This window comes from Capra hircus, chromosome 21, assembly GCF_001704415.2.
Source record: "Capra hircus breed San Clemente chromosome 21, ASM170441v1, whole genome shotgun sequence".
NCBI lineage: Eukaryota > Metazoa > Chordata > Mammalia > Artiodactyla > Bovidae > Capra > Capra hircus.
The window spans coordinates 30,071,776-30,088,084 of NC_030828.1; the positions used below are offsets into that span (position 1 = coordinate 30,071,776).

At 50.7% G+C, this 16,309-nt stretch overlaps 1 protein-coding gene across 1 annotated transcript; it reads left to right on the forward strand.

Annotated features, from left to right (window-relative positions):
- Positions 5,711-16,237, forward strand: SH2D7 (SH2 domain containing 7). Its single transcript, XM_005695184.2, has 6 exons — positions 5,711-5,897; positions 7,296-7,385; positions 10,661-10,826; positions 11,104-11,289; positions 12,881-13,618; positions 15,043-16,237. The coding sequence occupies exons 1-6, from the start codon at positions 5,722-5,724 to the stop codon at positions 15,091-15,093; spliced, it is 1,407 nt and encodes a 468-aa protein (XP_005695241.2). The 5' UTR covers positions 5,711-5,721; the 3' UTR covers positions 15,094-16,237.

A 16,309-nucleotide genomic window follows, 5' to 3' on the forward strand; every position in this document is an offset into this window, starting at 1 on the left:
CAGGCAAGGGTAATGGAGTGGAGTGCTATTGCCTTCTCCACCAAATGACTGAGCTTGGATATATTATCCATTTGTCTAGTCATTCATTCAGAATTTCTTGAGTGTAAATGACTACGACTCCTAAAGAAGACAATTTGGCAACACCTACCAAAATGACAAAAGCAAATGCCCTTTCGACTGAGCCATCTCTCTTCTGACAATGTGCTCCATGGATGTGCTCGCCCTTGGCTTACTCTCTTCCGAGAATGTGCTCCATGGATGTGCTCACCCTTGGGCTTACTCTCTTCTGAGAATGTGCTCCATGGATGTGCTCACCCTTGGCTTACTCTCTTCTGAGAATGTGCTCCATGGATGTGCTTGGGCTTAATCAAATCTGCATAAGGTTATCCACTGCTGCAGTGTGGGAAATATAGAAACACTGGAAGCAACCCGAGTGATCGTCACTAGGGGACTGGGTACAGAAATGATGGTGCAGCCATGTAGCTGTAACAAAGAGAATGGCATCGCTCTATGTATTCTTATGGAAGGAACTCTAAGATCTATTACTAAAGAGTTTTACAAAACAAAGTGCAGGACACTGCATAGGATTCCACCCTTATATAACAAAGGGAGGAAAATAAGAATATACATATTTACTTGAATATGCATAAAGAAACCCCGAAAGAACATTCAAAAAATGAATAAGAGTGGTTTTTTTGTGGGAATGAGATGGCACTGGGTGGATGGGGGTTTAATGCCTGGAGGAAGAAGGTTTTTAGGGATATCTTTTTTATACTTTTTATTATTTATTTGTTTATTTTTGTTTTTGGCTGCACTGGGTCTTTGTTGCTGCGTGTAGGCTTTCTCTGGTTGCAATGGGGGCTACTCTCTAATTGCAGTGTGGGCTTTTTGTTGTGGTGGCTTCTTTTGTTGCAGAGCATGGTCTCTAAAGCACATGGCCTTAGTGGTTGTGATACGTGGGCTTAGTTACCCCTCAGCATGTGGAATCTTCCTAGACCAGCGATGGAACCTGCCTGCATTGGCAGGCGGAGTCCCAGCCAGTGGACCACCAGGTAAGTATTACACTTTTTATTTTTAAAAAACCATGTGGATATATTACACATTTGGATGGTAATTTAAAATACACCTATGGAGCACCTAACTATGCCAAACATGGTTCCAGGCACAGAATACAGTGGAGAATAAGACAGTCTGAGAAGAAAAGAAATAGGGTCGTTCATTCTGCACTCCCTACTATTGTGAAACAAATTCTAACGGAATAACCAACTAAGGGACACCAGAATGCAGTGTTCATAAACTAAAACAAACCTATGACTAAAGTTACTGAGAAGCCCCCTTTGGCATCCTGCATGGAGGCGGGCTGCCAGCAGCACTTGGCCGTGTGCTGGGTTCCCACAGCACAGGCTCAGCGACGCAGGAGTGGAAGCAGCAGTGCTGGGGTGCTGGCCATACTTAGCCTCAGTCCAAAGGACTGGAAAGACGCTGCCTCTGAGCATCTTTCTGGAGAAGTCTGAGAGCTTTCTGCCTGAGAAGGCACAGCGGACTGAGCACCCTCAGGAGAGTAGTTTACTGGATAATCAGTTACCATCTATTTGTTCTACAGCAGAAGCATGGCCTTGATGGAGAACCCAGGATAAGGAAGTTTTGATGAGACAGACAGAGAATTCTGGGGACTTCCCAGTGGGGAGATGACTTGGAGCTGGGGCTGATGATTATTGCATATGCACTGTGCCTCCCAGCCTCTCCTCCACGTCGGATCAGCTCACTGGATCCCCAAACCCTACTAGGTGCGTACTTTTTATGCGTACTTTTTATCCCTTTCATTTTTACTGATGAGAAACTGAGACACACGGAGATTAGGTACCTCCCTCAAAGTCACCAAGCAAGCAAATGGGGGAACCAGGATTGTAAGTTGCTTAGTCTGGCTGCAAGAGCCTGAATCTTCTCAGTTCCCCTTCCTGCACCTCTGAGCACCCAGGGATGGAGAAGCAGGGTGGGCGCTCTGGAGTCTTCTCTCTGTCCCAGGGCCCAGCCCCCAGCAGGTGAGCACAGCCATGAACTGAACAGTGGGTTATGGAGTGCCTTCAGGGACAGCCAACCCCTCAATCTTTCACAGAGCTCACTTGATGTCCCCAAACCTGGCCTCACCCGCTCCTCACCCCCATTTCCTCTGAGTGTAAAAATAGACTCCCCTTTATTTGCCTGCCTTTGGAATCTTCATATCTGGCCCACAGCCATCCTGGGCTCCCCCTTCCCCTATACAAAACCTTTGTCATCTTATGCAAATGGCCAAGTTCTGCTCATAAAAGTACCCCACCTAAGAGGGAGCTGGAGAGATAACACCTCATGGAAAATTACAGAAACATTTCTTTGTATTTGAATACTTCCAGGACTTTGTTGTTGGCAGCAAACCAACTCTGGGTCTAACCCCAGCTTCCTTGGCCTTTTTTGGGCCTTGGACCTCTCTGGTATCTGATGAAGTTCATGAACTTTTTCTCAGAATAATATTTTTAAATGCATGAAATAAATACATAGAATCACAATGGAAATCAATCATATTGAAATAAAGTTATTCAAAAATCTGTGATGTAGTAATACAGTGTGCTTCTTTGTTAGCACGTTAAAGAACAAGATCCGGCATTGGGCTTAGTTATTTTGAGGTAATGGTGAACAAAATCAATATCTGAAGATGTCTGCCACAGCTATAACATGGTATGAGAATATCTGTAATTTCCATTGGTGACAAAGTCACAAGTTCTATGAACACTAACAAGGTTTGTTCTCTGCACTCGTCATGGAAGGAAATGCTGAATTTCAGTTAGAGATTGGGGAAGATAAAGATGTAATCCACCCCTGTTCCTCCCCCACCTCAATTTAGGAAATTCCAGTCCTTGCCAGTTTGGGCCTGTGATTTCCATTGTTACCCCAGTGTATCCTTGGCTTACAGCTGTGACCGGAAGACAGTTTCACAAGCACATGAATCCCTCCAGGATCCCTTGGCTGGAGTTGACTCTTCTCTGTCAAGGCTGGAAATTGTTTATAAAAGTGGTGTTCCCAGTAGCTGACCCTGGGGATCCTTGCTGTGTGCCTGTGGGTCTATCCCATGTGAAGAGCATCCCATAGCTCACTCCATCGACAGGTGAGGCAAGTAGATGCCTTGCAGCCCTGTTCACAGATGTGAGAAATGAGTTTCAGAGACAGGGAATAAGCTGTTCAGGTAGAGGTTGCAGGTGTGTGTCATGCCCTGGCCTTTCCTCTAAGTTGTATGTATTACATACTTGCCATCTATCACTTTATCTTGATTTGAGGTGACAGTGATGAAGTTGTAATAATAATAGTAACAATGAAAATAATTACCAATGGGAGGGCCCACTGTATTTTAGGGTTATTACATCATCATCAGAGCTGATCCTAATAGCTTGTGTTCCAAACTCTGTTCTAAGGACATAACTCATCTTACCTTCCAAACAACAGGTCATGTTCTTGTCCCTGTTTCAAAGATGACGACACTGAAGGCCAGAAAAATTAAGTCATTTCCTCAAGGTTCCATAGCTGGTCAGCTGGGATTGGAACCAAGGAAAAATGACTGCAGCATCCTCATTTTTTAGTAAGTGAGCTGTTTTGTTGAAGTAGAACATATACATTAAAAAAATCCATAGGTCATGAGCCCAGAGCTCAATGAATTTTCACAAAGTGAATACATTTACCTAACACACCACCCAGATCACGAAATAAAACATGATCACCACCCGACAGCCCTTCATCCCTTCCTTATCATATACTCCCCAAGGCAAACACTATCCTAACTTCTATTGTTATCGGCCAGTTCTACCAGTTTCTGAGTTTATACATTCATTTCCTCATTCTTAAGCAAAGTGAAAGTGAAAGAGGAGAGTGAAAAAACTGGCTTAAAACTCAATATTCAGAAAATGAAGATCATGGCATCTGGCCCCATCACTACATAGCAAATGGATGGAGAAACAATGGAAACAGTGAGAGAGTTTGTTTTCTTGGGCTCCAAAATCACTGCAGATGGTGACTGCAGCCATGAAATTAAAAGATGCTTGCTCCTTGGGAGAAAAGCTATGACAAACCTAGACAGCATATTAAAAAGCAGAGACATTACTTTGCCAACAAAGGTCCACCTAGAGAAAGCTATGGTTTTTCCAGTATGTATGGATGTGAGAGTTGGACTATAAAGAAAGCTGAGTGCTGAAGAATTGATGCTTTTGAACTGTGGTGTTGGAGAAGACGCTTGAAAGTCCCTTGGACTGCAAGGAGATCCAACCAGGCAATCCTAAAGGAAATCAGTCCTGAATATTCATTGGAAGGACTGATGCTAAAGCTGAAGCGCCAATACTTTGGCCACTTGATGCAAAGAACTGACTCATTTGAAAAGACCCTGATGCTGGGAAAGATTGAAGGCAGGAGGAGAAGGGGATGACAGAGGATGAAACAGTTGGATGGCATCACCGACACAATGGACATGAGTTTGAGCAAGCTGGTGTGCTACAGTCCATGGGTCACAAAGAGTTGGACACAACTGGGCAACTGAACTTATTCTTAACCATTGTGCTATCTCATTTAGTTGTCATAATGGGCCTAGAGTCTAGAAAGTAGCTTTTAAAAAATCATTCCCATTCTACAGATGAAAAAACTGAGCTATCTGCAGCCACTTAGTAACTGCCTTCAGGCCCTTGCCAGTGTAATGATTCGAACCCAGATCCTTGGGGCTGGTTGTCTGCAACATCCCCTGTCTCCCCATCACCCAAGCCTGGATTTCTGCTATGAAACTCAGAAGCGTGTTAAAAGTTCAGGGATGTTTGCATGAACTAATATCCTGGGCCCTACCTGGTTCACTGCTTCCTCTCGGAGGCCTCATGGCAGCCCTGCTAGGGGATCAGAGAGCAGAGGCCCACTTCAAAGTCTTTGCACTTGCTTTTCTCTCTTCTGGGAGCAGCATCTTTTCCCCGGCCACCAGCCTGGCCTCCTCCTTTGCTGCTCCGGTGGCACCTCTGGACAAGCCTTCCCCCAACCCTGACCCCCCAGCTAAATAACACACCCATTCATCTTCTTGCTCTCTTTCTTGGAGCGCTTGTTATACTTGACGCCATATTCTGCATATGTATTTGTCTATTGCCTGTGTCCTTCCACTAGAATGTATGTGCTGCAAGGCAAAATGCTCTTTGGATTACTGCTTTATTCCCAGGGCCCACAAGTATGTGGCACACAGTCGACAGTAAAGCTTGAGTGGAAGGAGGAATTCACCAGCATGGCACTTCACCAAAATGCAAGTGGCCTCCATGAAGGAAGGACAAGTAGAATTTAAAGTCCCCACTTTGCTAAGAGTGGCAGTGCCTGGCCTTTAGCCAGAGTCTGGTCTTTAGCCGAGACAAAGACCGGAGGTTGGGGGAAGGGGCCAAAACCAGTGCCGTGCCTCATCTGCTAGCCAGGAAATCAGGGATACCCACCCCCAGGCCTCTCTAGCTGCTCATGTGACCCTCCCCCGGTGTCCCCAGCCAGCCAAGGTGCCCCGCCTCAGAGCATCAGAGAGGGGAACCAGTCCACACATTGTCAGAGGTGACAATGGGGCTCCTGTGTGCCGTGGGCGGTTGGAGAGGGCATGGACTCAGGCAAATGAGGCGTCAATCCATCAGGCGCACACAGATATAGAGGCGTGCGGGTGGTCTGGGCTCGGCTTCCACCTCAGTGCTCGCCAGAATGGAGGCCCACCTCAGGCAGCTCAGCCTGGGCAAGGGGCCCAAGGGGGCTGGGGACAGACAGGCCCTGGCTGAGCTGCAGGAGCTGGCCCTGAGCTGGTTCATGGAGACGCAAGCCCCCCTCATTCTGCAGAACGGAGCCCTGCCCCCCTGGTTTCACGGATTCATCACCCGCAAGTAAGGCTGCCCCTGTCCACACACCCAGCGTGGCCGATAGCCCCTCAGGGCCGAAAAAATGGTCTGGGACCAGATTGGTCCCTGCCTTCTCCATGGGGGAGACAGGGACCCCAGGAGGTGGTGGGTGGGGAAGCAGACTTAGGAGCACCAAGTTCTCTGACGGCTGCTTCTGTGGGTAAGGTGGGTGAAGGCATTGGCCCCCCACTATGAGTTTGCTGGGGCTGCCAGGTTGCCAGAAAAACAGAGGCAGGGGGGTGGGGGCAGCAGGCCGGATCAGAATGCATTCAGACCAGCTCTGAATACCTTGATGAATTACTAGGGGTGCTGTTTCATTTAGCATCCAAACCAGAACACTATCAGTAAGTGGAGAATTTACTAGGAGACCTGTTTTAAGTGGGAACTGTCCCAGGCAACCCTGGATATACAGTTACTCTAGGAATAAACGCCAAAATGTGGGGGCTGGCTTTCTGATTGGGGTGGGTCTCCAAGCTGCCAAAGCACTTGCTGAAGGAATGACGGATGCGGCCAGCCTTTGGGTCCTCTCAGCCCAGCACTTAGAACTGAACCAGGGCCAGCTTCACCGGCATCAACTCGTGTTATAACACGGGGCCCTTTGCTCAGAAGGGCCCTATCCTTGGCTGAATACACTGCAGTCCCCATGTTGAAATTCTTTTTTACTGAGAGGCTCCAGGTTTTCATTTAGTACTGAACTCTGCAAAATTTGTAGCTGATCCTGCATAGAGCAGGCACTCAGTATTTGGTGAATAAGTGGGTGAGGAACTATTTGGTCTATGTACTGCCAAATCAGAAGACAGCTGGAATTTTCTACCATGCCTCCAGAATACTTGGCATTATTTAGCAGTATCCATAGCTGCCTGGGGTTGAAGGGGATGTGCAAGGGAGGAAGATGAGAACCTAAGAGTTGCTATCATGGTCAGGCTCCAGATATCATAGCACCTTCTCCCTGCAGAAACTCTTGTGCAGTACACATCCTGCACAATTGTGCAGCAATTGTACACATTGCTGTGCACAGCAGCCCTGAGGCAAGGATCCACACAACTGAAAATCCCCAGCTATATGGAATCCTTCTTGCTATAGGGCCATTCAGGTGGAAAGGGGCAGTGGCTATTGCGCCCACTGGTGAGGCTGTAAGTGGGGCAATGTACGTGACTTCAGGACTCCAACCCAGCGCCAGACTGAGTCTTGAATTTGCTTGACTGAGCCCAGACAGGCCACAGAACCAGCCAAAGTTCTGAGGGATTTCTCTATAAAGGTCTGGAGGTCTCTGCTCTGGGTCTGGGGCATGGCTGGCAGGGACTCTGAGGCGGGTCTGACTTAGGCTACTCCTGCTGCTATTGGGGGGACCCAGCCCTGGCTAATGGCATGTCCTCTGCCCAGGCAGACAGAGCAGCTGCTCAGGGACAAAGCTCTTGGCTCCTTCCTCATCCGCCTCAGTGACCGGGCCACCGGCTACATCTTGTCCTACAGGTAAGAGAGGAAGCCCTCTGCAAAGGGCAGGCAGGCAGGCTCTGGTTCCCATAAGCCAGCCTTGCAAATAAACTCCGAATCTCCACCAGCCCACACTGCTGGGATTTCCCCAGGCCCTCACTCTCTGACTCCCTCACTCATCCAACCATGTCCATCAGGCATTCTGAGCAGTGCCGGCCACTAGGAGCCTCTGCCTTCAAGGGGGTGAGTCAGAGGGGTGGGCGGGGGAGAACCTCCTCCTGATGGAAGACTGGGGAAGGTTCACAGAGGTGAACTTTGAGTCCAGGATAGAAGGAAGAAAGCAACTTGCTGGGCAGGAGAGGAGGTGTGATTGGGATTCTGGAAGGCATTTCCAGTAGATTAAACTGCATGTGCAAAAGAAGGGAGACAAGGCAGACTAAGGTGTTGGGGACCCCACAGTTGCTGGGTGTGGAGGGATGCGTGGTCCCAGTGGAGCAGTGCCTGGGGAGGAGGGCAGGGGGCCGCTCAGGATAGCCTTGGATGCTGGGCTATGTCCGTAGACAATGACCGGTCATCGGGTCAAACTTAGGTTTTGCAAGGAACCTGCAGGCAGCCTATGGAAGGAGGACTCAAGACAGATACTGGAGGTGTGGGGGCAGTGAGGACCACAGAGGGGTGAGGTCTGGGCTCGATGATAAAATCTAGACTAGCGTAAGGCAGTGGTCCTAGAGACGAGGAGACGGGATAGGCAGGATGAAGTCAGAGGTGGTGATGTCAGAGCCTGACCCAAGAGTAGGTTTCGAGGGGGGAGGCAGAAAAAGAAAGAAGTTCCCCCTGCCACCAACCCCCAGTTAGGGAGGGAGGCAGGCTGGGGCTCCAGGGAAACTCTCAAAGGTCTCAGATTCAGATTCAAAATTATCATCTGTTCTGACTGTCCCAGTTCAAATCCTGACCTTGAGCAAATTCCTTGGCCTCTCTGCACCCATGTTTCCTCATCTGTAGAATGGTAATATTGCAGTATTTACTTCATAGAATTGTTGAATGGGTTTGATGAGTTTAGACCTTTAAAAGTGCTGGTACAGTGTCCAGAACATAGTAAATAAATAAATGTTACTTGTTGCTGCTGCTGCTGCCAAATCACTTCAGTCGTGTCCGACTCATGTGACCCCATAGACAGCAGCCCACCAGGCTCCTCCATCCATGGGATTTTCCAGGCGAGAGTACTGGAGTGAGGTGCCATTGCCTTCTCCGTTTGAAATATACAAACTCAGCAGTTTTCAATGTCCTTTCAGCATCAGGCCTTTTTTTTTAATTGTTATTATTCAAACATGATCTTGGGTAGAATGCCAACTCATTAAAGAGATAAAAGTAGGGTTCCTCGCAGATACACAAATAGACCAACAAATCCAGAAACAGCCCCCGACATTTTGTTTACCTGATTTGCAACAAATGTCCACATTTGGTTTACCTGATTTGCAACAAATGTCCACTGTAGTTCAGGGCTGAGGGATGAGGGTAGGCTGGTCTTTTCAATAAGTGGTGTGGGAGCAATTGGATATCCAAAGGAAAAAAAATGACCCCTACCTCACATCATACACAAAATTTAAATAATTCTAGATGGATCATAGACTCAATTGAGAACAGCAAAACAATACGCTTATAAAGGAAAACATGGGAAACATTTTTTGTGGTCTTGTGGTAGGCAAAGATTTCTCAAATAAGACCCCAAAGTACTGACAGAGAAGCTTAACAATTGAGTTTCTTAAAATTGAGAACTCTTTTTAATCAAAAGATACCATTCTGTGAATAAAAGGACAAGCCACAGTGCCGGAGAGGTTTTGTATTGTAATACACACACCTAATAAAGGATTCATATCAAGAATATACGAAAAACTCTTGCAAATCGGTAAGACAAAGACAACACAGGCAAAACAGAGGTACCCAAAAAGGACAGTTCAGCAGCTTTAGTGATCAGGGAAATAGAAACTAAAGCCACAGTCAACTGCTGGTTATAGTAGAAGGAGGCTACGAAACAGTTTGTGAAGACACAGAGCAACTGTAGCTCTCATACTTGGCAATGAGTTTAGAAAGCAATTTGGCATACTCTACCAAAGCTAAGCATAAGGGTATCCCAGACCCACCAACTCTCCGTCCTGGGATAGTCTCAATAGTAGTGAATACATATATTCAGCAAAAAGCCATGTACAAGAATGTTCAGAGTAACTTCATTTATAACAGCCCAGATGTGGAAATAACCTAAATGTCCATCAGCAGAATGGATACATTGTGGATATTTAAATTAAATGGAATACTACCTATCAGTGAGGGAAAAAAAGCTAATTCTACATGGACATGAAAAAAAATATGATTCTATTTATGTGAATTTCCATAATGAGTAAAACTGTTCTGTGACGATGGGAGTCAGGGTGATGGCTACTCTGGAAGGGGCCATTAAGGGAATCTTCTGGGGAGCTGGAAATATTGTCTGTTTTCCTCTAGGTGGTGGTTACATGGGAAATACATTGAGCGGCACAATCAGGATGTGTGCTTTACCCTTATTGTTTAGTTACTAATTCGTGTCTGCCTCTTTGTGAGCCCACAGACATTTTTGGGACCCCATGCAACCCCGCCAGGCTCCTCTGACCATGGGATTTCCCAGGCAAGAATACTGGAGTGGGTTGCTGTTTCCTCCTCTGGGGATCTTCCCCATCCAGGGATTGAACCTGCAGTCTCCTGCATTGGCAGGCAGATTCTTTACCACTGAGCCACCAGGGAAGCCCAATACTCTCCCATAAAAAGGGAAAATGAAGAGGGTGGGACTTTACAGGCTGGGGGAGATGGAAGCTGGAATTCCATCTTTTCCACCTGGCCAGAATTCAGGTGAGAGGAGTGAGGCCGAGCTGTGCAAGTGTGGGGTTGGACCTCATCTTTGAGACAGAGGTTTTACTTATCATGGATATTTTGGTATTAATTTTGACTTTCTAAAATAATTGCATTATTAGTTGTCCTGATTACTGAATTTGTGTCATCCCTTTACATTTTGCATCCAAGCCCCAAGCTGAGTTCTTCATTTCCCCTGCCTTTTCCTGCCTGACTGATGCTGCAGGGGAAGGGGGGTGGGGGGGATGATGGGGAGGTGGGGGGGGTGGGTTGAAACCCCACTCCCTAGCTCCCCATCACCTGCAAGGCTGGGCTTGTTGGATGTCAGGTCCTACTTTCCAGAGGGGCACGTCAAGGCCCCAGAGGGCAGCGTGGCCCCGGGTCAGCTCCGGCCCTGGGCCAAGACAGAGCTGCCGGTTGTCCTTGTGTTGCAGGGGCAGTGACCGCTGCCGGCATTTTGTCATCAATCAGCTCCGAAACCGGCGCTACCTCATCTCAGGGGACACCCAGAGCCACGGCACCCTGGCGGAACTCGTGCACCATTACCAGGAGGTGCAGTTTGAGCCCTTCGGGGAGACCCTGTCTGCTGCCTGCCCCCGGGTAGGTACCCCTCTTCCTTGGGGGTGGGGTGGGGGATGGGGCAGAGTACCCAGGCCAGGGGTGTCCACCACTGGACCACATGCCTTTCTTTGCCTTCTCTATTTCCTCCCACCCACGGGCACTCAGTGCAGGGTCCTGGGAGAAGGAGACAGCGTTCTAGCCGAGGTCTGGGACCTGGTGGGGATGTTTCTGGCTCTGGCCAGCAGTCTCTGGCAGGAGGCTAGAGGCCAACCAGGGGTGTATGACCACACACTTGCTGTGTCTCCACCACCCCCAGATGGAGGACAATGATCTCTATGACGCCATCACCCTGGGCCTCCATCAAACTGATCCTAGCCTGGAATACCCACCAGAGAAGGCCAGCAGCCCCCCTGCCTCTCCAAAGCACCAGGTCTCCTTCCTCCACAAAAGGAGGAGCCTGGATGCAAGTCCCTGGAATCTCTCCGAGGAAGAAAGCATGGAGGTGAGAAGGATTCTGGGCCACTGAGGGTCAGGGTTGCTAGACCAGGAATGTGGCTGCCACGCCCACAGTCAGGCCTGGAGCGGCCACCCCAGCCAGCCCCTCAGGCTGTGGAGGCCGACTCCCAGGCCCTCTGGGAGAGGAGTGGCCCAGTTTGGAATCACCCAGTGGTTCACCCATGCCTGCCTCTGCTACCTGGATTTGGTTCAAACCCTGGCTTGGCCTTTCTGTCTGAGTGACTTTGGTCAAGTCACATAACCTCTCTGAGTCTCAGTTTACCAATCCTGAGGTTCCATTGAGGCTTGAATGAGGGAATGGATATACAATGTCTGAAAAAATCCCTTTGTAAACTATAGAGTGGGGTGCCTGTGAGTCAATACTTTATTGTCCGTAGCGCCTTTGCAGGAGGGACTCACGGAGACTTATTTTTTTTTTAATATATATCAGATCACAGAATGTCAAGGGCTTCTCCTCTGGTTTAAAATAAAATCTGAAAGCTTCACCAGGGTTCACAAGGGCCTCCTCAGGGGCCCTGCTCCCTCTCCTCCTCCTTCACTTTTCTCTAACCTCACTCACCTTTGGATCTTCCTTAAACACGCCAGCCTTGTTCCCACCTCAGGGCCTTTGCACTTGCTGACCCACTGCCTGGAATACTCTTCCCACCAGATGCCCACATGGCTGCTACCCTCGCTGCATGCCATTCTCTGCTTAGATGCCCTCTCCTCAGAAAGGACCGCCTAAACTGTGGAAAATATCCCATCTCCCACCTGCCATTGTCCAGATCCCATTCCTCAGCTTTGTTCTTCTTCATGGTACCGATCATGAGCTGACAGTATATTATCTTGTGATACACTATTATATGGGGGTGCTTCCCAGGTGGCTCAGAGGTAAAGAATCCGCCTGCCAATGCAGGAGACACAAGAGATGCGGGTTCGATCCCTGGGTCGGGAAGATCCTCTGGAGAAGGCTATGGCAGCCCACTCCAGTATTCTTGCTGTGATAGGCAGAGAAGCCTGGTGGACTACAGTCCATAGGGTTGCAGAGAGTCAGACACGACTGAGTGACTGAGCATGCATGCTATTATATCATGTATTACATCAGCCACATTAAACAAAAACAAGAGTAGTATGTTGCCCATCTCCAGGTTAGAATGTAAACTTCCGAGAGGTGGTCTTGCTCATTATGAAGCCCTTGGCACCTGGGACAGTGTCTACACAGTTCTTACTAAATATTTGTTGAATAATTACACAATTGATGGACTTGAGGGTAGCCCATTCTGAAGGTGAAGGGAGCAGTAAGTGGGTGAATGCAGGGGTCTCCCTGGGGGGCAGGGGAGAGAGGAGCAGGACAGGATGATCTCCGGTGGGAGACAGAGCTCATGACCCCTGACCTTGAATGCCAATGTAAGGACCATACTCAGGAGTCCTAGAACATGAAGCTGGCAGGGACCCTGAATGTCCACCAACCCCTGTACATAACAGTCAGGTAAATGAGTCCAAGGCCAAGGTCCTCAGCTTCTCTGAGCGAGCTTCATTTTAGCTGAGGGCAGCCTGGTGGCAGGGTAATCTTTCAGAAGTTCTGTCCCTCTCTCCAGGCCCCTGTCAAGGCGCCCCCGCTCCCGGAGAGGAGAGCTTCCCATCTGAGCAACTCTTTTGGAGGCTCCAACAACATCATCTATGCAGACCTGAGAAAGATGAACCAGGCCCGGCTAGGCCTGGGCACGGATGTATCCGGCTGGCAGGGGCCAGTTCCAGGTGGCAGCCAGGCCTGTTCTCCAGGCAAGGAGGCCCCGAGGAGACTTTCAGATGGAAGCCAGAACAAGCCTGATGGCCCAGGACCTGCCCTGTCTGGGGTGAGCCCAGACCAGGGCCCTAGAGTGTCTCCCACTTCTTGGGGCCGCCTCCTGCCTTCCAGCTCTGAGGCCTCAGGATCCTCAGGGGCTACCTGGAGCCAGGGGTCTTCAAAACTGAGCTGTGGGGCCCAGCCCTGCTCCCAGAGCAGTTGTGCAGACACCTACGAGTCCATCTGGACAGAAGACCTCCCTGAGGATGCCAGGGATGTGCCACGCAGGGAAGGCGGCAGTGCCTATGAGCAGATTGCAGTCTGCTGGGGGGGCCCAGCCAGGACCCCCTACCCTGGGATGAGCCCCACATACAGCAAGCTTTCAGGGTTCATGGACTGTGGTTATGAGAGGATCTCGGGGGTCCCAGAGCTCCCAGAGCCCAGACACACCTATGAACAAATCCCAGGAGCAAGCAGCCAGGAGCAAGGAGGCTGGACGGACACACAAATCCAAGCAGCCAGGAGCAAGGAGGCTGGACAGACACACAAGGTGGGCTCCAGGGTGGGGCGGGGTGGCTGCCAGCCCGCAGGGAGCTTCTGGTGAAGGAGGGAACCTGTGGCCCTCAAACACGGGTGGGTCAGGTCAGCACCACACCCAGAACTTCCCAGCCCTGACTTCTGCTTGGAGAAGGTGGGAGAGGCAGAGGTTAGGATGTAAGATGGGAACTTTCAGGCCCTTCTGAAGTCTTTCTCTGGGGCAGGACTCCTGCCACTGCAGGGGTCTCAGAGCCTCAGAGAGGTGGACAAGGACCCTGGCTCCAGGTTTGACTTGCCTTGTCCCTTTCCATGGCTCAGGCACTCCCTACCCATGTGGCTTTGGGCAAAATAGTTTCCCATGCAACTAAGATCACCAGATTCAGCAAGATAAAATACAACACACCCAGTTAATCTGAATTTCAGATAAACAATGAGTAATGTTTTTTAGCATAGTTACCAGTACTGTATTATTCCTTATTTATCTGAAGTTCAAACTTAGCTGGGCATCCTGTACTCTTATTTAGCATCTACCCAGGATCTAGCTCCATTTCCTCATCTGTAAAATGGGCTGGTCCTGTGCTGTGTCCAGGGGTGGCTGCCCAGGAGATGATGCTAGCCATCCCCGTGTGCTCAGGATACAGCCCAGAGACAGCTGCCAATAGATAACTGTTATTCCTGGGGGTTTCTGACTAAGAAAGGAGAAAGGGGGGGGGGGGGCAAAGACCAGGAGGATGGAGGGAGGCGAGTCAGAGCTCCCAGGGAGGCAGAGGAACCCTCCCAAGGGTTCACACCAGTGTACTTGCCTGTACCTGCAGCCGACGAGCCAGGCGAGCCCCCCTCCAAGGCGGCAGCCTCAGACCTCCAGCATGCGCAGACCTCCTCTCCCAGCCTAAACAGTGAAACCCTGAGATCGCAGATGAAAGGCCTTCACCAGAAGCTCTGCCAGCTCCTCCCTCGGGGCAGGGTTGTACCCACTTACCCCAGGACAGGGAACTCCCCTGGTTCAAGACAGCCTCTGAGGTCCTGACTCCCAGGACCACAGATCCTGCCTGTGGACAGTCCTTCTAAGAACTACATAAGCCACATCCCCCGTCTGCTCCTCCTCCGGCTGCCTAGTCCTTCTGGGTGCTGAAGGCACCACATACACCACCCTCCCATCCTATCTAGGGCGTGGCTGAGGCAGAGAGGGCTGGGGTGGGGACCTCCGGAGACCCAGTGAAGGAAAGGGGGTGAGAGCGAGCGAGTTCTTCATCCCAACCAGAGGGCTGGAGTTTCTGGTGCTGTGAGGGGCTGTGGAGCAATTAGTATCTGCATTCCAACCTGGCCTTTCTCTGGCCTTGGGCCCCAGCTCCTAGTCCCTGTGGAGGGACCCTCTGAGCCTGGCTCTCCCTGCCCTGTCCCGGGACCCAGGCTCCAGCATCCTGTCCTTCCTTGCAGCCTGACAAGCTCCGGAGGCTCTTCTTCACAGATAAGAAGCACAAACCTTGAGGAGACCTGGCTTCCAGCGGCCCACCAGCGGGATTCCTGGGCCCGGGGCCACACCAGAGGTTATTAGGAAGCTCTCAGCTTGTTTGAAGGCACCCCTTGGACCCTCAAACCCAACCAGCCTGCTTTGGAACCAGGCTCCGAGACAGCCTAGATGCCCACCAGCAACAGGGTGGGAGGGGACCTTCCAGTCTCCTGCTGCTCAGGACTGAGTCCCACTCCCCACCCCAGGGCCTCCCACCCATCCAGAGGAAGTCACAGCCTGAGAGGAGGGGGGACCAGCCAAAGGCAGGGGTGAGCGCCCCCCGCTTCCAAGATGAGCAGGCTGGGGGGCTCCTGGACGATTGATGGAGCTGGCCTCCCACCACTGAACACTTACTGAGCATGGGACAGGCCCTGTGGCATGGCTGGCATCTTAGCTGAGTGATGTCATACAGTTGCTCCGGAGACCAAAACCAGTCCCCCTCATTGTGGCCCTATCAGAGAGCCGGGGTGGGAAGTAGCAGCAGAGTGCCATCTCAGAGGGGAGGTTCTGACCCTGGGGCAGCTGAGCTCTGCCCCATCCCCTCTGCCCCTCTCCGCCCCCACCTTTATGCGGGCCACATAATGCAAGGTGGGCAGACCCTGGTCCGACCCTTCTGCTGCAGATGAGTGAGCCGGGTGGCGGGCAGGGAGGGACAGAGAACCAGAGAGGAGCAGCAACCTGCCTGAGGCTGCAGAGTCAGCAGCCTGGGCGCCACTGGGCGGTTTCTGGAGTCAGCCAGTGGGTGCTTGCTGGCCTCCCTATATAACCAGGTCACCCTCATCTGTGCTCTGCCTCCAGCCAGTGGTGGTCTTTAGGGGTGGCTCTCAGACCCCTCCTAACGCAGGCCCAAACCTGGCCAGCTGCCCGGGCTCAGCCTGAGTACTGCTGGGTGGTTCCTGGAGCCAGCCAGTGGGCGCCTGCCGGCCATCCCTATGTGACTGGTCACCATGGACCCGGCCCCGTGACTGATACAGACGTTCGCTGGAATGGCTCTCACTATGAGGGACGTGGAGATGATTTTTCACCCAACATCGGCTCTTCATGGAGCTCCCTAGGATCTGGGGCCCAGATATGTCTCCTCCCAAGGACACAAGCACTGAAATAAAGTTGGTGCCGAAGGTGGGAATGCAGAGCTTAATCTCAAGAGGTGAGGTGCTCATGGGGAGATTTCAAGGAGAAAAGGGGTCAACAAAC